The 27321-nt window shown below is 42.3% G+C and overlaps 1 protein-coding gene across 1 annotated transcript; it reads left to right on the top strand.

Moving 5' to 3' along the window:
* The first annotated feature begins 81 nt into the window (after positions 1-81).
* Positions 82-26134, top strand: CLEC11A (C-type lectin domain containing 11A). The gene is made up of 4 exons (XM_089655186.1): positions 82-446; positions 9106-9505; positions 21151-21342; positions 23056-26134. The coding sequence occupies exons 1-4, from the start codon at positions 282-284 to the stop codon at positions 23448-23450; spliced, it is 1152 nt and encodes a 383-aa protein (XP_089511312.1). The 5' UTR covers positions 82-281; the 3' UTR covers positions 23451-26134.
* Positions 26135-27321: the final 1187 nt, after the last annotated feature.

The raw sequence follows: 27321 nt of genomic DNA, 5'->3' as shown, positions 1-27321 counted from the left end.
TCAAACTTTCCTTCTTCATTCTGTGTTTATTGGTCCCAATGTTTTCTCTTTGGCCACTGCCAGCAGGCGCTCAGGGAAAAAAAAAATCCTGACATTTCCTGTATTTAGGAACAACCTCATGTGAGGAATTCTGCTGAAGAAACAAAGAAAGTTCAGAACAGACAAGAAAAAAAACAAACTGAAGCTGAACATCAGAATTCAGTGTCTGGAGTCACAGACGTCTGACCAGACATCTCATTCTGGTTGTCGTAGAGGAGAGATCTTTATTTTCTTGCTTTAAGATGTTATGGAGAAGTATCTTCTTAATGCTATTGTATTTGAGCCAGCTCCCCAGCTGCCGAGCTCAAGAAAAGGAGAGCGGGGACAGAATTGCTGATGAGGAGTCTGAAATGGAAAATCGTATTTCAGCCGAAGAACGAAATACTGATTTGGAGAACCTGAGAAAGGTAAGATTGTTTCCATATAATTGCCGACATTTAAAATAACCATTTGACTGCAAAACCAACAAAATGCTCAAGATATTAGGTGATAAAAAGAACTATTGTGACATGTCGGTACATGCTTTGAGCCCGAAACAACAACACGGGGCCCCATAAAGCCACCCTGACAGGGCCCCTCCAAAAGAAAAAAATTACTATGGTTCATTTATGAATGAACACAGTGAGTGATTGGTACCAATCACTCATTGTGTTCATTCGGGAAAGAAAGGGGCTGGGAAATGTGACATATTTACCAGAGCCTTACCCCACTCTCCTTCCTGAAGGATCCTATTGTGCTTGCAGCTGCTGGTGGGAAGGAGAGGAGGGAAGCTGGAAGCACTGCAGGGGGTGGGGGCACACAGGGGGGCAAAGGCAGCACAAAGGTGTCAATTTATTCAGATATTTCTCACACACAGAATGGGAATACTTAGAATTACAACCCAAAACACATTCTGCTACTGCTATATAAATCCTGTATAATAATAATAAACGAGACTTAAGCGGCATGGCGAGTCTTTTGAAGACTTATTTTTTCACCATAAATTTTTGCAAAATGTCGAACAAAAATGGGGGGTGGGGGCACACAGGGGGGCAAAGGCAGCACAAATGTGTCAATTTAATCAGATATTTCTTACACACAGAATGGGCATACTTAGAATTACAACCCAAAACACATTCTGCTACTGCTATGTAAATCCTGTATAATAATAATAAAGGAGACTTAAGAGGCATGGCGAGTCATTTGAAGACTTATTTTTTTGCCATAAATTTTTGCAAAATGCCAAAAAAAGAGAAAAAGATTTTGTTTTTTACACAAAGTTGCCAATTTAATCAGATATTTCTCACACACAGAATGGGCATACTTAGAATTACAACGCAAAACACATTCTGCTACTCCTCGCGTGATCAGGGCTGTGGATAAGGGGGTACCACCAGTCCTCCTGTACGGGGCCCAGGCCAGCGTGGGGGCCCAGGCAGCTGGGTGGATGTGGGCAAGAAGGGTGACTGCCACGGTGGAGGGGCAAAGGCAGCAGGGGTAAACATATGGTGCACAGGGAGGGTGATGGGTGCGGCAGGGAGGCAATTACTGGAACCGATCCCCTGTACGGCTATCTCTGCAGCAGCTGAAAGCCAGCAGGAGGATGAGGAGAAGAAGCCAGCTTTCAGCTGCTGCAGAGATAGCTGTACAGGGGATCGGTTCCAGTAATTGCCCGCCTGCCGCACCTATCACCCTCCCTGTGCCCCATATGTTTACCCCTGCTGCCTTTGCCCCTCCACTGTGCCAATCATCCTTCCTGCCCACATCCGATTCACCCAGCTGCCTGGATCCCCATGCTGGCCTGGGCCCCGTACAGGAGGACTGGTGGTACCCCCTTATCCACAGCCCTGATCACGGGAGGAGTAGCAGAATGTGTTTTGGGTTATAATTCTAAGTATGCCCATTCTGTGTGTGAGAAATATCTGATTAAATGACAACTTTGTGTAAAAAAAAAAATGTTTTTCATTTTTTTTCGCCATTTTGCAAAAATTTGTGGCCAAAAAACAAGTCTTCAAAAGACTCACCATGCCTCTTAAGTCTTGTTTATTATTATTATTATACAGGATATATATAGCGCCAACAGTTTGCTCAGTGCTTTACAGTATAACGGGAGACAATACAGCAACAATACAGTTCAATGCAAGAGGGTTAGGAGGTCCTTGGAGCTTACAATCTAAGAGGGAGGGGCTGGTGGTACAAAAGATAATAACTGTGGGGGGATGAACTGGTAGGAGGAATAGAAGATTCTCTTGTTAGATGAAGGCAGGATAGACTTCCTTGAAGAGATAGGTTTTCAGAGATCGCCTAAAAGTGGGCAGAGTAGGCAATAGTGTGATAGATTGGGGAAGAGAGTTCCAGAGGATGGTGGAGGCTCTGAAGAAGTCCTGGAGATAAGCATGGGAGCAGGAGACAAGGAAGCTAGAGAGCAGGAGGTCATGGGAGGAGCGGGGAGGACAGATTGGGTGATATTTGGAGACAATATTGGTGATGTAATTTGGGGCAGTGTTATAAATGGCTTTATATGTTATTGTTAGTGTTTTGAATTGTATTTGTTGGGCAATGGGAGCAAGTGGAGGGATTGGCAGAGAGGAGTGGTAGATATAAAATGATTGGTAAGGTGGATGACTTGGCAGCAGCATTCATGATAGACTGAAGAGGGGATAGCCTGCGATGAGGTAGGCCAATGAGGAGGGAGTTACAATAGTAAAGGCACACTACTGTGACCTGAAAGTCATGTGACTTTGCCAGGCTACTTCCTCTCGACTTGAGTACTACTTTGATGTGACTTGATGTGACTTTGATGCAGCTTTGAAGCAACTTTGAAGCAACTTTCAAGGAATGCATGGGTAATCTTCTTGTAATGTTGGATCCAAATTACATCAATATAGATGAGCATCCGACTTGGATGCAACTTCCATTAAAGTCTATGGGCACAAGTTGGATATAAGTCGCCTTAAAGTAGTACAGGAACCTTTTCTAAAGTCGGAGCAACTTCAGTAGTGCTATTTAAGACAGCTCTCATTGACTAACATGCGATTTCACATGTCATGCGACTTAGGGTCTCACAAGTCTGATCCCAATTCACAGCAGTGTGAACCGAGCCTAAAAATAACTTTAGGTGTTCACTGTCCAAAATGGGGTCATTTTCTGGGTGTGTTCACTGTCCTGATGCTTCAGGCCCTTCAAAAATGTGAAAGGTATTCAGGAAAGTAATTTATGTCCCTTGAATGCCTGAAGGTGCTCCTTGGATTTTGGGCCCCTTCTGTGTGTCTAGGTTGTGAAAAATTCTCACACATGTGGTATTGCCATACTAGGGAGGAGTAGCAGAATGTGTTTTGGGGTGCAATTCTAAATATGCCTATGATGTGTGTTTGAAAAATCTTATTAATTGACAACTTTGTGTAGAAAAAATACATTTTCTTTCCTGCATGTTCCAAAAAGCTGTGGCAAAAAAATTAAATTTTCAAAAGACTTACTATGCCTTTCAGAAAATACCTTGGAGCGCTTGCTTTCCAAAATGTGTTTATTGTGCGTGTTTCTCCTGTTCTGGCACTTCAGGGACTAAAGAAATAGAATGGGTAATCAGGAAATTATGCTCCTTGAAAGCCCAAAGATCCCTGGATTTTGGGCCCCTCTATGCATCTAGGCTGTCAGAAAGTCTCAAATATGTGGTATCCCCCTACTCAAGAGGTGTAGCAGAATGTGTTTTGGCGTGTAATTGTCGGTGTGGTGAGAAGGGGCAGATGACGGATTAAGCAGAAAAAGCATGAAATTTCAGTTTGGCCCTGGAAGGTAGTCAAGAATTGCTATATTGTGCCTGTACAGGAACACTGACAAGTAATATAGGACAAGATTTGAAGCCAATGCTCAGAAAAAGAAATTATTGTTGAAAAAAGGCTCAAAAAAGATTATTATTGAAAATTCATCAGATTCCCAAGAATAACATTTCTCAAGAAAAAAACTTGAAACTGCTTCTTTATAATGCATTGCTTCTAAAGCACCTTATTTCACATTACACCAAGGCTGGCCATTCACTATTGAGGCTTTTATTAGAACATTTGTGTGGAAATTTGGAAAAATAATTCCTCAAAACATCACAGAGTCAACTAATTTTGTTTGAAAGACCTTAAATTTTCATCCTGCTACTTGAATGGAATCCCAGATGTATCAAACAAGTTCCATTACAATATGTGCATGTTTTTCCTTAGCAAAAACCACATTCACAGTTAGAATTGTGTTTGTTCAAGAAACATTTTCCATCTTGCATGCAATTTTCTTGTTCAAAAACAAACACTGATTTAACCCTACTAACCATTCGAAAATCAAACAACATTCTGAAAATGAACATTCTTGAACGAAATATTACTGGTGTATGTCCAGCATAAACCCTTTCATATACCCAGAGAAGTGACTGGCCTCAGGTGATACACATAGATTAAACAAATCCATCTTCATATGTTGTACCTGTTTATCTGCAGTCTTCTTTCTCCATTCATTCAATCAAAGTGCTGCATTTATAAAACTTGTTTGAGAGTTATTTATTATAGGTACTTATATAGCACCGTCAATTTACACAGCACTTTACATATATATTGTACATTCACATCAGTCCCTAACCCTCAAGGGGTGTACAATCTAAAGTCCCTAACTTACATTCATACAAATACTAGGAACAATTTAGACAGGATCCAATTAACCTACCAGCATGTCTTTGGAGTGTCGGAGGAAACCCATGCAGGCACAGGGAGAACATGCAAACTCCAGGCAGGTGGTGCCATGGCTGGGATTTGAACCAACAACCCTAGTACTGCCAGGTGGAAGTGCTAACCACTTAGCCACTGTGCTGCCTGAAAAAGTGAGTGGAAAGTTGAAGTTACATTCTGCAGAACTCAATGAGGAGAGCTCTGAGAGCTGATTGGAGGGAAGGGTCCCTCCCCCCCCCCCCCCCACACACACACACACACAGACACTTCACACAGCTCACAGGAACAGAGCTGAGGCTGCCAATCTGCTGTAGGTCCCTCCCCTGTCACCATTTTCCTCTTTGTTTCAAGAATACTTGTCAGAAGTGATTCATGCTGATGAATGAAGAAATAAAGCAGCAAAGAGATTGAGACAAGTACACACTATCTTTTGTGTGCATGTGCTTAGCATAAAAGGGAGGTGAAGCCTCCATCAATCAACATACAATATCCCAACTCAATTGTGTTTAGCTGTTTACTGGTCATGGAGGAAGAGAGAGGGAGTGGGCTGCCATATACCACTGTGTATACGCCCACATGCTTGACCCTGTAGTCACATGGGCTGCTCAGATGTGATCAAGGAGAAATGTTCAGCACTAGCTGCCAACACTGCTCTGCAGAACCCCTAGTTACAGTGGGGACATGGACAGGAGGGAGGGGTAGAGAGCAGCAGGATCAGCCAGGTTTTTTGCTGAATACAGAAAATGAATCCCATAGTGAGTGAGTATGAACAGCATGTAATACAGCATTTATTGATAGATTTTAATGATGTGGGTTTAATGACACTTTAATGGTAGAAGTGTCTGTGGCAGGGGTGGACTGACTATTCAAGCACTCGGCACTGCTCGAGGGCCCAGGGTCAGTAGAGGGGCCCATGAAATGCCCCTGGTACCTTTTTTATAGGCTTTTTTAGGTGTGCTTTGAGTGTGGGCAAGGACACAAGGGCCCCATGATCCCCTATTGCCCGGGGGCCCCATGAGTTGTCAGTCCACCCCTGGTCTGTGGTGACATGATAGAGGCAGCGGGTATGATGGATCCTATCTGCAGTTTCTGGCAGTGTCATGTTTCAGGTTTCTGTCCAGATAGTTGGTGGACAAGGTGTTTTTGTAGCGTGTAAAGTTAAAGGTGTTGAAGGCAGTACTGACACTTTAACATGTACCTATACTCGGAATGAGTACTATATGCCAGGAGCCGGAATAGTGCTTACCTAGAGTTGCTTACATGTATAAACAGTTATTTTCTGCAATTCAGAGAGTGCCGTGATACAACCCATTCTGGATATGCTACAATGCCAATACTAATTTCTCACCGGGGCGGACTGACCATTTGGAAACTCGGGCACTGCCTGATGGCCATGAGATGCCCCTGGTACCTTTTTCATAGGCTTTTTTGAGTTTGGGCAATGACACAGGGGCCCCATGATCCGCTATTGCCCGGGGGCCCATGAGTTGTCAGTCCGCCTCTGTTTCTCACTATGAATCTGGTGTTTTGGCCCATCCGCTCCTTCTTCCTGTGATGTATTACTGGTCACTGATTCTGGCTTTCACATCTAGTGGTCCACAGCAAGGCAGGGGTGCGGCTATGGTAAGCCCCCAATTTCCTGGTAGAAGGTTTGTATTTGAATAGTAGAAGAGTAGATTCCATGGTCCTGGAGTATTCTAGTAAATAGCAGATAACTTAATAGGTAGGTGAGGCATTCAGGTAGTTTTAGGAAGGTATTAAAAAATTGACATGTGCATGTTGGAAATTTTCATTTCGTTTTGGATGCATTCATTCATTGAAGAATTTCATTTCATCATATTCATTTTGTTAAACCAATTTATTTTCAGAATTCAATTTGTTATGTTTGGCATTCATTTCACATATCCATTGGTTCAAGTGGATTTGAAAAATGTTGCAGTTTTTTTCTGAATATTGCTATATACATTATATTGCCAAAAGCATTGGGCCAGCCCTCCAAATCATTTGATTCAGGTGTTTCAATCACCTCCATGGTCACAGGTGTATATATTTCAATTCATTATGTTCGGCATTCATTCCATATATTCATTGGTCCAAGAGGATTTGAAAAATTTTGCAGTTTTTTTGGAAGATTGCTATATACATTATATTGCCAAAAGTATTAGGCCCCCCCCCCTCCAAATCATGTGATTCAGGTGTTTCAATCACCTTATGGCCACAGGTGTATAAGATCAAGTACCTAGGCATGCAGACTGCTTCTACAAACATTGGTGAAAGAATGGGTCGCTCTCAGGAGCTCAGTGACTCCAAGAGCGGTACCGTGATAGGTTGCCACCTGTGCAATAAGTCCATCCGTGACATTTCCTGGCTACTAAATATTCCACGCTCAACTGTTAGTGGGATTATAACAAAGAGAAAGCAACTGGGAACAACAGCAACTCAGCCACCAAGTGGTAGGCCATGTAAAATGACAGAGCGGGGGCAGCGCATAGTGCGCAGAATTCACCAACTGTCTGCAGAGTCAATAGCTAAAGACCTCCAAACTTTGTGTGGCCTTCAGATTAGCACAACAACAGTGTGTAGAGAGCTTCATGGAATGGGTTTCTATGGCCGAGCAGCTGCATCCAAGCCTTACATCACCAAGTGCAGTGCAAAGTGTCGGATGCCGTGGTGTAAAGCACGTCACCACTGGACTCTAGAGCAGTGGAGACTTGTTCTCTCTGGAGTAACCAATCACGCTTCTCTGTCTGGCAATTTGATGGACATCTGGGTTTGGAGGTTGCCAGGAAAATGGTACTTGCTTGACTGCATTGTGCCAAGTGTAAGTTTGGGGGGGATTATAGTGTGGGGTTGTTTTTCAGGGGTTGGGCTTGGCCCCCTAGTTCCACTAAAGGGAACTCTTAAGGCGTCAGCATACCAAGACATTTTGGACAATTTGATGCTCCCAACTTTGTGGGAAGAGTTTGGGGATGGCCCCTTCCTGTTCCAACATGACTGCACACCAGTGCACAAAGTAAGGTCCATAAAGACATGGATGAGTGAGTTTGGGGTGGAGGAACTTGACTGGCCTGCACAGAGTCCTAACCTCACCCCATAGAACACCTTTGGGATTAATTAGAGCGGAGATTGTGAGCCAGGCCTCCTCCCCCGACATCAGTGCCTGACCTCACAAATGCACTTTCGGAAGAATGTTCAAATCTTCCCATAGACACCCTCCTAAACCTTGTGGACGGCCTTCACAGAAGAGTTGAAGCTGTTATTTATTTTTATTATTTATTTATTTCAGGTACTTATATAGTGCTGTCAATTTACACAGTGCTTTACACATATATATTGTACATTCACATCAGTCCCTAACCCTCAAGGGGTGTACAATCTAAGGTCCCTAACTTACATTCATATATTAGGGCCAATTTAGACAGGATCCAATTAACCTACCAGCATGTCTTTGGAGTGTGGGAGGAAACTGGAGTACCCGGAGGAAACCCATGCAGGCTTCGGGAGAACATGCAAACTCCAGGCAGGTGGTGCCGTGGCTGGGAATTAGAACCAACAACCCGAGTACTGCCAGGCAGAAGTGCTTACCATTTAGCCCTGTTATAGCTGCAAAGGGTGGGCCAACTCAATATTGAACCCTATGGACTGAGACTGGGATGTCATTAAAGTCCATGTGCGTGTAAAGGCCGGCCGACCAATACTTTTGGCAATATAGTGTATTTCAGGTGGATTCGATATTCAAATATCGAAACTATACGGAAAGATTTGATATCGGATGTAACAGAATAAATAATGCAAAATTCATCAGTCCCGAATTTTTTAAACCTAAGAATTGCATTAGACTGTGGAACTGAACTGACTGACTGTGACAATTAAAAATTCTATTTAAATCACAAATTTACTTGAATCCAAATTATCAAACGTATTTGAAAATGTAATTCATTTCGCCATGGGCCCGAACTACTAGCACATCATGTGACATCATCCGAATGAAACAAACGCATGTGTTAATTTTGTTATAACTTTTTTGTTGACATTCATTACTATGTCCAGTCTGAGATTCGTATACATCCAAATATTCGAAAATCTAATTTTTGTCTGGAAATTGATTTGTTATGAAACGAAACACACATCTACTAAAAAAATTCAGCTTGTATCATACAAGTCTTCAGTCCGAGTGCGTACTTACCTTAAACCTCATCCATTCCTAAAGTGTGAAGTTTAATCTCCGTTTTTAAGTGGTAACTCCACTCAACAGTTTGAAGTTGCGGGAGAACGAGTAGAAGAGGGTGATTGTTTAGCGGTATGAAAAAAAATCTCTGAAGGTTAAATTAAAATGTCTGCAAACATTTGTGCAAATGCGCTAACATGGTCTTTATTTCTCCAGTTCCTGCTTGGTCATCTCGAAGTCACAGTTCCACCAGAGAAACCACTGATGCCTCCTAAATCTGAAACAAAACTTTCCTTTAACGTCACCTTGATCTCAATTTCCAAGAAAGAGGAAAATAAAGAGGTGGACCTACAAGAGGAAGAGGAGGAGCAGGCAGAGATACTAGAGAATGAGATGGAGGAAGAAGAGGAGGAGAAAGAAGACAAGGAAGAGGAAGATCTTCAAGAAGAAGAAGATGAAGACGAAGAAGAAAAAATAAAAGTAGAAGAGAAGAAGAAAAAGAAGAAGATGAAGAAGAAGCAGAAGGTTATAGCTAAAAAAAATATGGTAACAGAAGCAGTAGGGACAGCACAGACACCAACTACAGTACCAGCAGATGACAACTTGTCCTATATCTGTGAGTGGTTTTCCTTTAGAGCTTTCAATGTTTGATTATCAAGTCTTGAGTTATTTAGCATTTTTGGTGATGAGTTGGTCAATAAGTCCTGGGACAAAATGGGCTTAAATAGTACTCAATAAGGATCAAATGAAAGGATTTTAATAGTAGCTCCCCTGAAGCCCCCCTCTTAAATACTTGCCTGTGCCCGATCTTGATCCAACGTTGTACATGTCTGCAGCAGCTCTTCTCTGCTCTCCCTGCTCTCACAGTCTTGGCTGAGAGCAGAGGAAGCCATTGGCTTTGACCAGGGGCGGACTGACCATTTGAAACTCGGGCACTGCCCGAGGGCCCGGGGTCAGTAAGGGGCTCCATGAGATGCCCCTGGTACCTTTTTCATAGGCTTTTTTTAGTTTGGGCAAGGACACAGGGACCCATGATCCCCTATTGCCTGGGGGCCCCATGAGTTGTCAGTCCGCCCCTGGTTCTGGCTGATGTCTGTAAAAACATGTAAATAGAATGCGGGCGGGTAGTCAGGCTGCGTGTCTGAATAGGAATGGTCACATGCCTGATGAAGGGGTCCTGCGAGACTCCGAAACGTTGCCTTGCTGTAACTATGTGATCGTTCATTAAAATTTTTGGACCCATATTGGTGATCCTCGGTGTGCTGGTGACATTTTCCCTTGCTAATTCTGTTCGGTTCCAGCCGATGGTCGCTACAGCACCCACTTATACATACAGCCATTTTTAACGCAGCAACGTGTGCGTTTGGATTGTACATTTGCGCTGTGTGACTAAATAGGCACAAACAGCCTAGCTAGGGATAAAGCACACACGAGTGCCCCCATACGAAGTGGCTTCCTATGGTGGGCACTCTGTGGGGGGGAATAGCAAGAAGCTCCAGTGGGGGATCCCAGATGAACAGGATCGGGGCTGCTCTGTGCAAAACCTTTGCACAGAGCAGGTAAATATAACATGTTTATTATTTTAATTTAAAAAAATTAAAGGGATTCTAAAGGCTGATAGTTTTTTTACCTTCATGCAGTATATATATATATGATATATAGATAGATAAATAGATAGCTAGACAGATCTGACACTGGGGGGGAACTGACTTGGTAACACCAATACAGTGATCAGTGCTAAAAAAAAAGCACTGACACTGTACTAATGGCACTGAGCAGGAAAGGGTTAACATGAGGGATGATCAAAGGGTTAACTATGTGCAGGGAGTGTTTTAGTATGGTTAACAGTTGATGTTCCTTATAAACAGATACAGTGCCTTGAAAAAGTATTCATACCCCTTGAAATTTTCCACATTTTGTCATGTAACAACCAAAAACGTAAATGTATTGTATTGGGATTTTATGTGATTGACCAACACAAAGTGGCACATAATTGTGAAGTGGGAGGAAAATGATAAATGGTTTTCAAATTTTTTTACAAATAAATATATGAAAAGTGTGGCGTGCATTTGTATTCAGTCCCCTTTACTTTGATACCCCTAACTAAAATCTAGTGGAACCAATTGCCTTCAGCAGTCACCTAATTAGTAAATAGAGTCCACCTGTGTATAAATTAATCTCAGTATAAATACAGCTGTTCTGTGAAGCCCTCAGAGGTTTATTAGAGAACGTTAGTGAACAAACAGATTGATGAAGGCCAAGGAACACAAAAGGTTAGAGATAAAATTGTGGAGAAGTTTAAAGCAGGGTTATGTTATAAAAAAATCTCCCAAGCTTTGAACATCTCACGGAGCACTGTTCAATCCATCATCCAACAATGGAAAGAGTATGGCACAACTGCAAACCTACCAAGACATGGCCGTCCACCTAAACTGACGGGCAAAGAGAGCATTCATCAGAGAAGCAGCCAAGAGGTCCATGGGAACTCTGGAGGAGCTGCAGAGATCCACAGCTCAGGTGGGAGAATCTGTCCACAGGACAACCATTAGTCGTGCACTCCACAAATGTGGCCTTTATGGAAGAGTGGCAAGAAGAAAGCCATTGTTGAAAGAAAGCCATAAGAAGCCCCATTTGCAATTTGTGAGAAGCCATGTGGGGGACACAGCAAACATGTGGAAGAAGGTGATCTGGTCAGATGAGACCAAAATGGGACTTTACGGCCTGAAAGCAAAATGCTATGTGTGGTGGAAACCTAACACTGCACATCACCCTGAACACCCCATCCCCACCGTGAAACATGGTGGTGGCAGCATCATGTTATGGGGGTGCTTTTCTTCAGCAGGGACAGGGAAGCTGGTCAGAGTTGATGGGAATACGGATGGAGCAAAAAACAGGGCAATCTTAGAAGAAAACCTGTTAGAGTCTGCAAAGGACTTGAGACTGGGGCAGAGGTTCACCTTCCAGCAGGACAACCACCCAAAACATCCAGTCAGAGCTACAATGGAATGGTTTAGATCAAAGCATATTCATGTGTTAGAATGGCCCAGTGAAAGTCCAGACCGAAATCCAATGGAGAATCTGTGGCAACACTGTTCACAGACGCTCTCCATCCAATCTTACAGAGCTTTGAGCTATTTTGCAAAAAAGAATGGGCAAAAATGTCACTCTTGAACCTTACAGACTAACACTGGAATGCCATTAAGGTTCATGTGCGTGTAAACCCACATGGAAGAAAAATATATTTTAAAAATATTCTTCCCAAATATATTGCCATATATTTGAAATGCTACAATTTTGGCCATATTCAATATATTTCAATATATATATACTATATAATATATATATACTGCATGTTGAAATGCATTTTTATTAAAAAATATATGAAAAATATTTTTTAAAATACATTTCAAATATACTGTATTTCTTTAAAAATACAAATCTCCATTTTTTTTGGAATGCATTTATAAATATATGTAAAATATATGTTAAAATGACTTTTTTATATGTAAAAAAAAATCTAAAGAATATATTTAAATATATATATATATTTAAAAATATATTTTTTAAATACATTCTTCAGATTTTTTTAACATATAAAAAAGTCATTTTAACATATATTTTTACATATATTTGTAAATGCTTTTCAAAAATGTAGATTTGTATTTTTAAAGACATACAGTATATTTGAAATGTATTTTTTAAAATATTTTTCATATATTTAGGAATAAAAACGCACTTCAACATGCAGTATATATATATATATATATATATATATATATATATATATACAGGGACAGACAACTCATGGGGCCCCCAGGCAATAGGGGATCATGAGGCCCCTATGCCCTTGCCCAAACTCAAAAAAGCCTATGAAAAAGGTACTACCGACCGATCAACGACTGCTGCCTCTCTCTGCCAATCCCTCCACTGGCTTCCAATAACCCAACGTATAAAATTCAAAATACTAACCACAGCTTACAAAGCCATCCACAACACTGCCCCTAGCCACATCACCAACCTCATCCACAGATACCGCCCAAATCGCCCACTCCGCTCCTCCCATGATATCCTCCTCTCTAGGTCCCTCATCACCTCCTCCCACGCTCGCCTCCAGGACTTCTCCAGAGCCTCTCCCATCCTATGGAACTCCCTGCCACAGCATGTCCGGTCAGCCCCCACCAGGGGCGGACTGACAATTCATGGGGCCCCCGGGCAATAGGGGATCATGGGGCCCCTGTGTCCTTGCCAAACTCAAAAAAGCCTATGAAAAAGGTACCACGGGGCATCTCATGGGGCCCCCTACTGACCCCGGGCCCTTAGGCAGTGCCCGAGTTTCCAAATGGTCAGTCCGCCCCTGGCCCCCACCCTGTCTGCCTTTAGGTGATCTCTGAAAACTCACTTCTTCAGGGAAGCCTACCCCACCTCCACCTAAGAACTGTACTTGAATCACCTCCGCCAGATCATCCCCCGCAGTTATCACCTTTTGTATCACCTCCCCCTTCCTTTAGATTGTAAGCTCCACGAGCCGGGCCCTCCTATTCCTTCTGTACTGAAATGTATTGTAATTGTTCTGTCTCCCTTATATTGTAAAGCGCTGTGCAAACTGTTGGCGCTATATAAATCCTGTATAAAAATAATCATCATTATATATATATATATATATATATATATATATACAGTTGTGTTCAAAATAATAGCAGTCAGACATCACTAACTGAATCAATCACTGTTTTTGGTAGAAATGATATTTCTACATGGCAAATAATTTACTAGCAGGTGTAGTAGAGTAATAGAAATCCAACAGACCCAACAGTCATGACATGCATGCTGCTGATTCTGTCATTGATTAACTAATTGAAAGGGGCGTGTTCAAAATATTAGCAGTGTGGAGTTCTATTAGTGAGGTCATTCATTCTTTGAAAAACAGGTGGCAATTATTGCCCTTATTTAAGGAAGGAAGGCAGCAAATGTTGGACATGCTGGTTACAGTGCATTTCTCTCTGAAATTCTGAGGAAAATGGGTCGTTCCAGACATTGTTCAGAAGAACAGCGTACCTTGATTAAAAAGTTGATTGGAGAGGGGAAAACATATAAAGAAGTGCAGAAAATGATCGGCTGCTCAGCTAAAATGATCGCAAATGCTTTCAAATGGCAACCAAAACCTGAAAGACGTGAAAGAATGCGAAAAACTACCATTTAAATGGATAGAAGAATAGCCAAAATGGCGCGGACTCAGCCAACAATCAGCTCCAGGAAGATGAAAGAAGGTGTAAAGTTCCCTGTGAGGACTGTTACAATTAGAAGACGCCTATGTGAAGCCAAGCTATCTGCAAGAAACCCCCGCAAAGTCCCACTGTTGAAAAAAAGACGTGTGCTGAAGAGGTTACAATTTGCCAAAGAGCACATTGACTGGCCTAAAGGGAAATGGCGCAACATTTTGTGGACTGATGAAAGTAAGATTGTTCTTTTTGGGTCTAGTGGGCGGAGACAGTTTGTCAGACGACCCAAAAAAAACACTGAATTCAAGCCACAGTACACTGTGAAGACAGTGAAGCATGGTGGTGCAAGCATCATGATATGGGGATGTTTCTCATACTACGGTGTTGGGCCTATTTATCGCATACCAGGGATCATGGATCAGTTTGAATACATCAGAATACTTGAAGAGGTCATGCTGCCTTATGCTGAAGAGGAAATGCCCTTGAAATGGGTGTTCCAACAAGACAACGACCCCAAACACACCAGTAAACGTGCAACATCTTGGTTCCAGACCAACAAGATTGACGTTATGGAGTGGCCAGCCCAATCCCCAGATCTTAATCCAATAGAAAACTTGTGGGGTGACATCAAAAATGCAGTTTCTGAGGCAAAACCAAGAAATAGAGAAGAACTGTGGAATGTGGTCCAATCATCCTGGGCTGGAATACCTGATCACAGGTGCCAGAAGTTGGGTGACTCCATGCAGCACAGATGTACAGCAGTTCTCAGAAACAGTGCGACTACAACCAAATATTCATGAAGTCATTCAAAGGAAAGCAAAATCTTCAAACATTTCTCAGTTTATATAGTGAATGTTTGAGTTTGTAAAGAAGAATACAAACGCTGCGATTTTTGTGAACAGTCTAATATTCACTTTTCTTCATTTTTTTTAGAGGAACAACACAAATTTGATCTTTTTTTCTTCCTGTTTTGATTTGGAATAGAATGTGTCGTGTTCCCAATGCATTTGTGTGGATGGAAATAAAAGATATTAGAAGGATTTTGAGCTTTATTCACTTTTTTCAACACACTGCTATTATTTTGAACACAACTGTATATATATGTGTGTGTGTGTGTGTGTGTAGAGATATATATATATATATATATATATAAATATATAAATAAATATATATAAATATATATACATAAATATATATATATAAATATATATATAAATATATATAACAAATCAACTAAATTTAAAAAACATTGCTATATATTGATAAGATTATTTACACCAAGCTAAGTACTTTTACATGAATTTTACAAAAGCATTGAAAACCCTTTACATTTTTTTTCATGTTGAGCGCACCATAGACTTTACGCAGTTGCAATGGTCTTCAGAAAGTGTTAACATTTCCCCGATTGACTGAAGCTGGGCAATGTGGGACTATGGAGTCGTTGTCAGGGTTACATCTGTACAATGTACATTTGTCCCTAGAAGATAGAACAGTCGGCAGCTGTGTTCCAGCCTTCAGGAGGTAATCTCAGTAAGGCACACACAGGAAATGCCCCGGTGGCGTTTTTTACGAGACTGAGAACATTCAGCGACTCACCTTCCTCCCAAAACTCATCAGGACTCCAAGAGCGCGCTGCAAACCACAGAGTCAACAGCCTAGACTCTGAGGTCATAAGCATCTGTTAAGCCGCGAGCAGAGATAAAGCTGCATTCTCAGTATATTTCTTTTTCTACAGCTAAGCTGGGAAAAAAAGCAGAGTTTGGTTTTTTCAGCATTGGCTGTGGAATTAGATATTTGCTTTCGTAGTTCCACATCATCTGTTTATTAGAGAGCATAAATCGGCTTTAGAAGAATGCTCACGTATGTCAACCTTCGGACGTATCAATAACAATAACAATTTTAAAATTCAACAAACTGAATCTAAGCCATTGGAAGCAAATCACAATGGTTTGGCTATTAACCTCCCTAGCGGTATGATTATGTCCATATTTCTGTGCTCAAAGCGGTACATTTTTTTGCATGTAGGCCTGTAATTTTTAGGAATAACTCACTGAAATCTGTCCCAACAAGAGTCTATTAAACATCCCGGGGATGATTAAACTTGAAACACGAAATCATAAATGATAATTTAATAAATAATCAGAAAAAATAATAATATAATAATAAATTTAATCCAATAATATAATCAAACCAAAAACACTGAAATTTGAAATAGAGCGCCAAGTTCGCACATCGCTGAGCAAAGTCGCAGAATCGTTTTCAATGTCTGATGACGAATTTCCCCCACGAATCATTATCACTCAATTCTGCAAGTGGTTCTGATTTACTATCGCTGTTCTCTAGCCGGTCTAAAACCGCTTTTGACCTAAAGGGACGCTTTTTGGACGCCATGGACGTTTCTCAGTTTCCAGGCAGAAAGAACAGTAAAAATACAGGCAGGGCGCAGGACAAAGCACTCGGGACAAAATGTATGTGAAATGGTTTGATACAGGAATCAAGAACTGGAGTCTTCAGTCACGATCCTGCTCTTATAATACCATTTCTTACTATTTCTTTCTTCTTAAGGCCATTTCTACTCTACTCAGCACTATTACATTGTATTATGCTGGCTCTGCCCAGTACACCCATTCCTCAATCGTCCACTCCTACTTCCTATGGCAGCCATCTGCCGATATCCTGCTGGGTGTACATAGCCTCAATCGCTGATAGGACACTACATTACATTTTATTTTTTTCCCATCTGATGGTGACTGCCAAAGTGATGTTCGGACCACCACTGTAATAGCAGCAGTGCCAGATTACCAAATAGGCAGAGTAGGCACCAGCCTATGGGACCCATGCCGTTTAAAGGCCCCACAACAATGGATCAAAATATTATTGATTTGATCTTGAAAGAAAAATACAATGAAGTTTTCTTAAATTGTTTACAACAGATAGAAAAAATGAATCAACTCAAAGAAATGAAAGCTTTCCATTGAAGACTCTTTAGAGAAAATACTGTATTAATGTCATGTACCCAATAACAACTTAAAGTACATAAACCATAAACATCAGGCTCACCATACAGTTTGTCTCTTAAAAGCTCATTTTCTTTCAGTTGTCAGTTTGTAAAAATTTTTTGGTGCAACCTACGTATGTAGTATGTATAGTAGTGATGTCATCTTTATCTAGCACCCAACGCACTACTTAGTTCAATGTTATCCCACTAAAGCATGCGGGCAAGAAACCTCTAGAAACCTGCGAAAGGGGCCCCAAGGTTTAACCAGTACACGCCTGGCCAATAGCCAAAAGGCGGCCGGCAAAATGTACTGCATTTCCGGGTTGGACGCCAAATGGCGTCCTCCCGCACATGCGTAGTTTGCGCTCCTGCAGAGCCGCGCAGCGTGCGATCTGTCACCGGCTGTGTACCTCGGACATGGCCGATGACAGATATGAGTATCGGCCCCGTTGCCGGTACCATGTGACCTGCTGTGACCAATCACAGTTGTATACAATGGATGGCTTCATTCATGCCATCCATTGTATACTAGTGTCTAGCTGTGAATGGTCCCAGAGATCACATGCACATGTCATGTGATTAGCTGTGGCCAAATCACAGCTAAGCACAAAAAAAAAAAAAAAAAACCCTGAATGAATCGATGTCATTCAGGTAAATGCTTGCTTATAGCAAAGTAAATTGTGTAAGGAAAAAAAAATACTGATCACTTCCCCAAAGTAGTACAATGTTACTATGGTAACATTGTACTACTTTAGACATAGTGAAATATGAAAAAAAAATCTTAAAAAAAAGAAAAAAAATGTAATAAAACATTTAAAATAATAAAAAATAAATAAATAAATACATTTTTTTTTTCATACTGTCACCAGTCAGTGTCCCTGATCACCGCCATGCCAGTTATATGAAGACGCTGTACTGCACTGGTGACAGTATGTAAAAAAAAATAGTGAAAATAATTTTTTGCATTTTTGCATTTTTTCCTTTTCCGAAAAATTATGACAAAAAAAATACAACTTCAAAAAACTCGCCATGCCTCTTATGAAGTACGTCGGACTGTCTACTCTGCAAAAAGGGGTCATTTGGGGGATATATGTACTGTTCTGACATTTGGGGGATATCTGTACTGTTCTGACATTCTGGGACCTCAAGATATTAGATTGGCTGTCAGTACTTCAGGATTGATCAATATTCAGATCTATCCCATAGTTTGTGAACTCTATAACTTTCCTACAAACTAAAAAATACATCCTAATTCGGGTTATTTTCACCAAAGACTTTTAGCAGAATACATCTCGTCCTAAATTTATGAAGAACAATTATTTATTTGCAAACTTTTATAACAGAAACAAAGAAAAACGTGTTTTTTTTCAAAATTTTCGGTCTTTTTTTGTTAATTTAGCAAAAAATAAAAACCCCAGTGGTGATTAAATACCACCAAAAGAAAGCTCTAGTTGTGTGAAGAAAATGATAAAATTTTAGTTTGGGTACAATGTTGTATGACCGCGCAATTGTCATTCAAAGTGTGAGAGCGCTGAAACCTGAAAAATGGCCTGGGCAGGAAGGTGTAAAATTGCCCGGTATTCAAATGGTTAAACTGCCTAGGGACCTCCACAGAGTTTAGTCCAGCACTGAAGGGGGGGAATTCTTCCCACTATCCACCACCAGGGGCATTTTCCCCATAACCCCCAATGGACTAATCTTAACAGGAGTTCCGAGACCCGTAAATTAGTTTAAGGGTTCTTCTGGGAAGAAAGGCTGCTCTAGACAGTGTAGGGTGGAAATGTAAGTAAGAGGCTATGCTGAACATCTTGGAGAACTTCAATGTTAATATAAAAGCTAAAGGGAACATCTACTTTCATTTAAAGGGTATTTCCACTTTTGCAATTATGCTATTTTCTTTCCTTCAACCACAGGTTGAAGGAAAGCCCATTAAAGCAGACTTGAACTCAGAAAGTGCAGACTTACCTGTTTGTTAATTGTGTCCAAGCAGTACCCTAAACGTTTGTCTTGAATTCCTCCTGAAAATATCATTTTCCATTTTCAGTGCCTTATAGCTGTATATTTGCTGTGTGAGAAGCACTGTTGCTTCTGATTACTAGTCTCAGGAGATGAGGGTGAGGTTTTGTGATGTCAGAACTATACTGCTCACTGTTCTCCTTACTGGAGAGAAAGCTAAACTGTAGAACCTGTAGTGCAAGAATCTCCCTACCTGTGTCATCTATTCTGTAGATCTGGGCTTTCTTCTTTTATCCTGCTGCTTCTTGCATATTCTCTCACCAGTTTTCACATTATCAATCATTGTGGTGAAAGCTCTAACATGAGGAAGCAAAGCCCTGCCTTTACCAAGATGACCACCAACATGCAGAACCAAAATGTGGAACGAGGCATTGTAAGTCAGTAATTGGGGAAAAGATCAGCTTCAGGGAGACAACAAGCAATACTGGTGATTAGTCTCTTTGTTACGTCCTGCTTTTTTTGGTGATCACATTCCCTCTGTTCTCAGCTGTATGGAGGGGGGGTGGAGAAACAGCAGCACACTGGTCTTCCCAGTGAATGGTTGTGCAGGAAAGGGGCATGTCAGCACAAGTCTGCTCATTGGAGGGGAGCAGACTGAAAGTCAGTAACTGGGGAAAAGAGCAGCTGCAGGGAGACAACAAACAATACTGGTGATTAGTCTTTTCATTACGTCCTGCATTTTTTGGTGATCACATTCCTTCTGTTCTTGGCTGCATAGAGGGGTGGGGGTGGAGAAACAGCAGCACACGGGTCTTCCCAGTGAATGGCTGTGCAGGAAGGGGGCATGTCAGCGCACGATTGCTCATTGGAGGAGAGCAGACTGAGTTATTTATTTATTTCAGGTACTTATATAGCTCTGTCAATTTACACAGCACTTTACATATATATTGTACATTCACATCAGTCCCTAACCCTCAAGGGGTGTACAATCTAAGGTCCCTAACTCACATTCATACATACACATACCTCACTAGGGGCAATTTAGACAGGAGCCAGTTAACCTACCAGCAGGGGCGGACTGACCTTTGGAAACGCGGGCAGTGCCTGAGGGCCCGGGGTCAGTAGGGGGCCCCATGAGATGCCCCTGGTACCTTTTTTATAGGCTTCTTTGAGTTTGGGCAATGACAGAGGGGCCCCATGATCCCCTATTGCCCGGGGGCCCCATGAGATGTCAGTCCGCCCCTGCCTACCAGCATGTCTTTGGAGTGTAGGAGGAAACTGGAGTACCCAGAGGAAACCCACACAGGCACATGGAGAACATGCAAACTCCAGACAGGAGGTGCCGAGGCTGGGATTCGACCCTAGTACTGCCAGGCGGAAGTGCTAATCATTTAGCCACTGTGCTGCCCAGTTCCCAACACTGCCAGAAAACGGTGCTCTCCTGCCTGCCTAGTGTGGTCAGTTTTTTATAGGAAAGCAGAGGGACTGGCAGGAACACCAGGGGTTTCACACAAAGGAAACATAGAAAAGTGATGGCAGAAAAAGACCAAGTGGTCCATCGAGTCTACCCATTTTTTTGTGTGTGTGTGTGTGTGGGGGGGTATGTTTTTTTTGGGGGGGGGTGGTTTGTTTGGGGGTTTTTTTGTGTAGAGTATAGATCTATGCTTGCCCCAATGAAGCAATGCAAAGAGAACAGGAGACTTCTGTTCAGGAATATGCAATGTTGGGTTTACATATTCTTTGTATGTATGCATGTAATCAGCGTACAGGGGCGGACTGACAACTCATGGGGCCCCCGGGTAATAGGGGATCATGGGGCCCCTGTGTCCTTGCTCAAACTCAAAAAAGCCTGTGAAAAATGTACCAGGGGCATCTCACGGGGCCCCCTACTGACCTCGGGCCCTCGAGCAGTGCCTGAGTTTCCAAATGGTCAGTCCGTCCCTGTCAGCGTATAATGCTTTATCTGCAAAGATTTGCAGCAAAACATGATTCATATTACCTAAGTAATATTTTTTCTCAAGCTAGATTTCCTTTTAGCTTTCCTTTTAGCTTTCCTTTTATCGTTTTCTTTTTTTTTTACCAATACAGTGTCTAGACTGAGCGGCATTGAATCCGCTATCCATCGTCTCAACGTCCAGTTCTACGGCCTGGATGTTAAAGTGTCGCAGATGTATCAGAGTCTCTCCAAGATGCGGAACAAGCTCAGCGAAGCAGAGGACTCCATCACCACTGTGTCAGAAATGAATCTCAGGAATCAGAGACAGATTGGACAGATTGAAGGTAGGAATGCCAAGCAGGAACATGTGTTGGGCTGTTGTTTATCGAGATAATTTCTTGTTTTAATTATGATTTTCTCCACATTCCTACGGGAGACTCTCTTTTATATGCTAAATAAAATGTTATTATTCAGTTACGCGTAACGGAAGGTAACGGTGTAGCAAATGGTGTAGACAAAGCCCAATGGGCCCTCTGACCCTAGGCAGTGACCCCGACTCAAGGGTTCCCATCTCTTTACCACTCGTTACAACAATGGAAGCATCATTAAATCTTCCTAATTAGAAGAGAACTCTTTGAATAATACATAAGGGGGGATATGATCTCCATGTATAATACATAAGGGGGATATGATCTCCATGTATAATACATAAGGGGGGGATATGATCTCCATGTATAATACATAAGGGGGATATGATCACCATGTATAATACATAAGGGGGGGATATGATCACCATGTATAATACATAAGGGGGATATATGATCTCCATGTATAATACATAAGGGGGGATATGATCTCCATGTATAATACATAAGGGGGGATATGATCACCATGTATAATACATAAGGGGGGATATGATCTCCATATATAATACATAAGGGGGGATATGATCTCCATGTATAATACATAAGGGGGATATGATCTCCATGTATAATACATAAGGGGGATATGATATCCATGTATAATACATAAGGGGGGGATATGATCACCATGTATAATACATAAGGGGGGATATGATCTCCATATATAATACATAAGGGGGGATATGATCTCCATGTATAATACATAAGGGGGGATATGATCACCATGTATAATACATAAGGGGGGATATGATCACCATGTATAATACATAAGGGGGGATATGATCTCCATGTATAATACATAAGGGGGATATGATCACCATGTATAATACATAAGGGGGGATATGATCTCCATGTATAATACATAAGGGGGGGGGATATGATCACCATGTATAATACATAAGGGGGGATATGATCTCCATGTATAATACATAAGGGGGGATATGATCTCCATGTATAATACATCAGTGGTTCATATAGTGAACTCGGTGTAGAGTTATTCCCCCTGAGGTCATCACAGAGGACAAGGGGGCACTCTTTATGTCTGGAGAAAAAGAAAATTAATCTCCAAACACAGAAAGGTTTGTTCACAGTGAGAGCTATGAAAATGTGGAATAGACTCCCTCAAGAGTTGGTTCTGGATTCTTTCCTAGATACACAGAATATAACTGGATATAACACTTATAGGTAAAGTTGATCCAGGGAATATCTGATTGCCTCTCGGGGGATCAGGAAGGAATTTTTTTCCCTGCAGGAGCAAATTGGCTCATGCTTTGCTGGGTTTTTGCCTTCCTCTGGATCCCCTGTGGGTATAAGATTATAACTTTTTTTTTCTTTTTAATGGTTGAACTGGATGGATTTTTTTCTTTTTTCAGCCAGACTAACTATGGAACTATGGAACTTCATGTACTTTTCTCTGGCAGGCACATGAATCTGTGGCAGGCACCAACATTGGTTGTGCAGAGATAGAGCACAATTCCATAGAGTGTCTATGAAACTCTGCATGAAATATAGTGACTATGTTCCGAAACCACCACCGGCTGAAGCCTGCAGTCGTAGACAATTTCTTTCTTCCTTACAGGGACACAGAGAGGTTGTTTTACTAAAACTGATCATCCTACTTGCATTTTTTTGTAGGTTGCTTGAAAGGCAAGAGGTACATACGCAAGTGCTACCTCATCTTCCAGCATTTTGAAGACTACGACACAGCGCAAAAGCTTTGCAACGGCCGCGGTGGAAACCTGGCAATGCCCATCGACCAGCAAGAATTTGCAGTTGTGGCTCAATACGTCCGTGATGTCTTCTACCCCTTTAATTGGCCCGTCTGGATTGGCATTAACGATCGTCGCTCGGATGGGCTATACCTGTTTGAGAGCGGGCATCGGGTCTCCTATTATAACTGGTACAAAGATCACTTGGTGACGGAGCCGAACGGTGGCGTCCTGGAAAACTGTGTGTCCATCTCCTCGGATGATGGAAAATGGTGGGACAGTGACTGCTCCCGTAGGATGTACTATGTCTGCGAATATTGAGATGTGGAGCTCAGAGTTAAAGGGGCTCTTGAAGGAACAGCCCGGGCCAAAACCGATTCTTCAGCTTCTAAATAATTGCACATTCACTAGAAATGAGACATTTGTACTTGTCCCAGCAGCCTCTTAAAATAAATTCTGCTCCAATGGGTAACCATTTCTGAAGAGAAGACCTATGTCCAGCAATACTGTCTGCTGCCTCCCGGATCTGAGTGCGTCCAGCAGTGCTTTGAGCAATCTGCTTCTGCTGCATTCAACTCAATGGAGAATAGGGCTCCTGTCTCCTAACAAGGGTGACCAGGCAGGGGCGGACCGACCATTTGGAAACTCGGGCACTGCCCGAGGGCCCAGGATTAGTAGGGGGCCCCATGAGATGCCCCTGGTACCTTTTTCATAGGCTTTTTTGAGTTTGGGCAAGGACACAGGGGCCCCATGATCCCCTATTGCCCAGGGGCCCCATGAGTTGTCAGTCTGCCCCTGTGACCAGGATCAGCTTATTAATATAAAGATGGATGGAAGTGCAGGACCAGCTTCCCCATCATATTGGCACAGGCTGCAGGGACTTTTACAAATGTTCATAGTGACACTAAACAATATCCTCATTCTACAAAAATAATCCATACACATCCAGTACTTAAAGTGTTACTAAACCCACAACAGTAAAATCAGTCTGTATATGAAGTAAAGAACGCTTGTTATGCTCCCTGTGGAAACTAAGTGATTAATACTCCTCTTCTCAAAAGGCTGTTTGATCCTGTCTTCTCTTCTTTCGCTGTCCCCAATCCATCTGTCATAGTTAGTGGTGGCAAGTCTGCAGATGCTCTGTTTGATGTGCATTGCTAGATTGCTAGAGAGTTTTTTTTTTTTTAGGAGGGTGCATGTGATGAGCACAAGGCCAATCAGTGCTGTCCAGACGGAGGGTCAGGGGTTATGCAGACTCGTAGGACAATCAGGGGAGAATGAAAACTCCTCCTACAAGATTAACCTGTGCTTGGCTGGACACTGATAGAAATCACAAGGTTGCTCTAACTGCTAATAAGATATTTATTAAAATAATTAAATTTCTATGTTCTGTGTATTGTGAGGCAGCACAGTAGCTAAATGGTTAGCAATTCCACCTAACAGCAGTAGGGGTGTCAGTTCAAATCCCAGCCACAGCACAACCCCCTGGAGTTTGCAAATTGGCTCATGCTTTGCTGGGTTTTTTTTTGCCTTCCTCTGGATCAACTGTGGGTATAGGATTATAACTTCTTTTTTTTTAATGGTTGAACTGCATGGAGTTTTGTCTTTTTTCAGCCAGACTAACTATGCAACTATGTTAGCACTAGGAGTACTAGGGTAGTCTGTTTGAATCCCAACCACGGCACCACCTGCCTGGAGTTTGCATGTTCTCCCTGTGCCTGTGTGGGTTTCTTCCAGGTACTCCAGTTTACTTCCACACTCCAAAGACATGCTGGTAGGTTAATTAGCTCCTGTCTAAAATTGTCCCTAGTATGTGTATGTATGAATGTGAGCTAGGGACCTTAGATTGTACGCCCCTTGAGGGTTAGGGACCGATGTGAATGTACAATATATATTATATGTAAAGGTTTGTGCAAATTGACAGCTCTATATAAGTACCTGTAATAATACTGTGGGAGACCAGATATAGTGAATGCAGGGTCCGGGGAGACCAGATATAGTGAATGCAGGGTCCGGGGAGACCAGGTATAGTGAATGCAGGGTCCGGGGAGACCAGATATAGTGAATGCAGGGTCCGGGGAGACCAGGTATAGTGAATGCAGGGTCCAGGGAGACCAGATACAGTGAATGCAGGGTTCGGGGAGACCAGATACAGTGAATGCAGGGTCCAGGGAGAGCAGATATAGTGAATGCAGGTTCTGGGAGACCAGATATAGTGAATGCAGGGTCCGGGGAGAACAGATATAGTGAATGCAGGGTCCGGGGAGACCAGATACAGTGAATGCAGGATCCGGGGAGACCGGATATAGTAAATGCAGGGTCCGGGGAGACCGGATATAGTAAATGCAGGGTCCGGGTAAACCAGATATAGTGAATTCAGGGTCCGGGGAGACTGGATATAGTGAATGCAGGGTCCGGGGAGAGCGGATATAGTGAATGCAGGGTCCTGGGAGACCGGATATAGTGAATGCAGGGTCCTGGGAGACCAGATATAGTGAATGCAGGGTCCTGGGAGAGTGGATATAGTGAATGCACGGTCCTGGGAGACCGGATATAGTGAATGCACGGTCCTGGGAGACCGGATATAGTGAATGCACGGTCCTGGGAGACCGGATATAGTGAATGCAGGGTCCTGGGAGACCGGATATAGTGAATGCAGAGTCCAGGGAGAGTGGATATAGTGAATGCAGGTTCCGGGGAGACCGGATATAGTGAATGCAGGGTCCGGGGAGACCAGATATAGTGAATGCAGGGTCCTGGGAGAGCAGATAGAGTGAATGCAGGGTCCTGGGAGACCAGGTATAGTGAATGCAGGGTCCGGGGAGACCGGATATAGTGAATGCAGAGTCCTGGGAGACCAGATATAGTGAATGCAGGGTCTGGGGAGACCGGATATAGTGAATGCAGGGTCCGGGGAGACCGGATATAGTGAATGCAGGGTCCTGGGTTTAGTAACACCTTAATGGCCATGTAATCTATTTCTAATTAAATTGTCACTTACTATGTTTTCTGCCTCCTTGTAACATTCTCCATGAGCTCCCAAGCCTCTCCTTTTCTTCCTCACTTCCATTTGTTTGGAACGAGCAGTGCACATTAGTTGGGGACATGTGCACTGCTCTATGCACAGTACAAATTCTATAGTCTGTAGTTTATAGTCCATTTTGGGAGTGAGTAAGAGAGAGTGGCTACGTTCCTACATACTGTGTGACCGTGGAGAACGAACGTAGCCACCCTCTAACAGGAAGCAGGATCACAGCAGGAATGTGGAGGAGGCTGAGAGCAATAGAAGGGACTTGTTGGAGTTAAGAATACAAGATTTTCTTTACAGAGTTCAGTGTCACTTTAATATTTAGTGAAAGTGCAGTTATACTTCATAATCTGTATCATTGTCAGGAGTGGACTGACAACTCATGGGGCCCCCGGGCAATAGGGGATCATGGGGCCCCTGTGTCCTTGCCCAAACTCAAAAAAGCTTATGAAAAAGGTACCAGGGGAATCTCATGGGGCCCCCTACTGACCCCAGGCCCTCGGGCAGTGCCCCTGTTTCCAAATGGTCAGTCCGCCCCTGGTCCTTGTATATATTTAGGATTGCAATGAGGAGATGCAGAGCTCAGGGGAAATGACAAAAGTACCTGTTGGTTCTATTGACCCTTAGACCCCTGGTCTAAGTTCTCTGTCACTCATTCTGTCTCCTCAGGCCTGGAGAAGCATTGGTTACAAGTAATCACACATGAGACCGTCTTGTAAGTAACCAAAAACTTCTAATTTATTCCACAACGAAAGCTCTCTTATATAGTACAATATAGCATGCAAGTGGGAATACAAGCATTTACGTCAATCCTGAATAATGATGAGAAGCAAAATTTAAGGAATGTCTATAATATTACATAAAAACTTATCTGCTACATACAATAGAATCTGGCTAGATACTTTTCAAGGCTGTGAACATGATCTTTCTCAGGCATTGTAATTAGTTATAAGTAACAAACAATTATTTTCTCATGGAACAGAAATATTTGACATTTAATTGTATCATAACAGAAACAGGTGCTTGTTAATACAAAGAAATAGTTGGATACTATCTCCGTCTCTACCAAGGCTAAGCTAAGATAAAAGATAGAAGAATTTTGTGAGTATAGTTCTGTAATACATAACTGACATAGTATATTTTCATTAACTCATTCTGGTTATA

Source organism: Staurois parvus, unplaced genomic scaffold (assembly GCF_062004578.1).
Source record: "Staurois parvus isolate SC_StPar_1 unplaced genomic scaffold, SC_StPar_1.0 ptg000827l, whole genome shotgun sequence".
NCBI classification, from domain to species: domain Eukaryota; kingdom Metazoa; phylum Chordata; class Amphibia; order Anura; family Ranidae; genus Staurois; species Staurois parvus.
The sequence above is the reverse complement of the archived record's forward strand: the minus strand, read 5'-3'. Positions and strand labels throughout refer to the sequence as shown.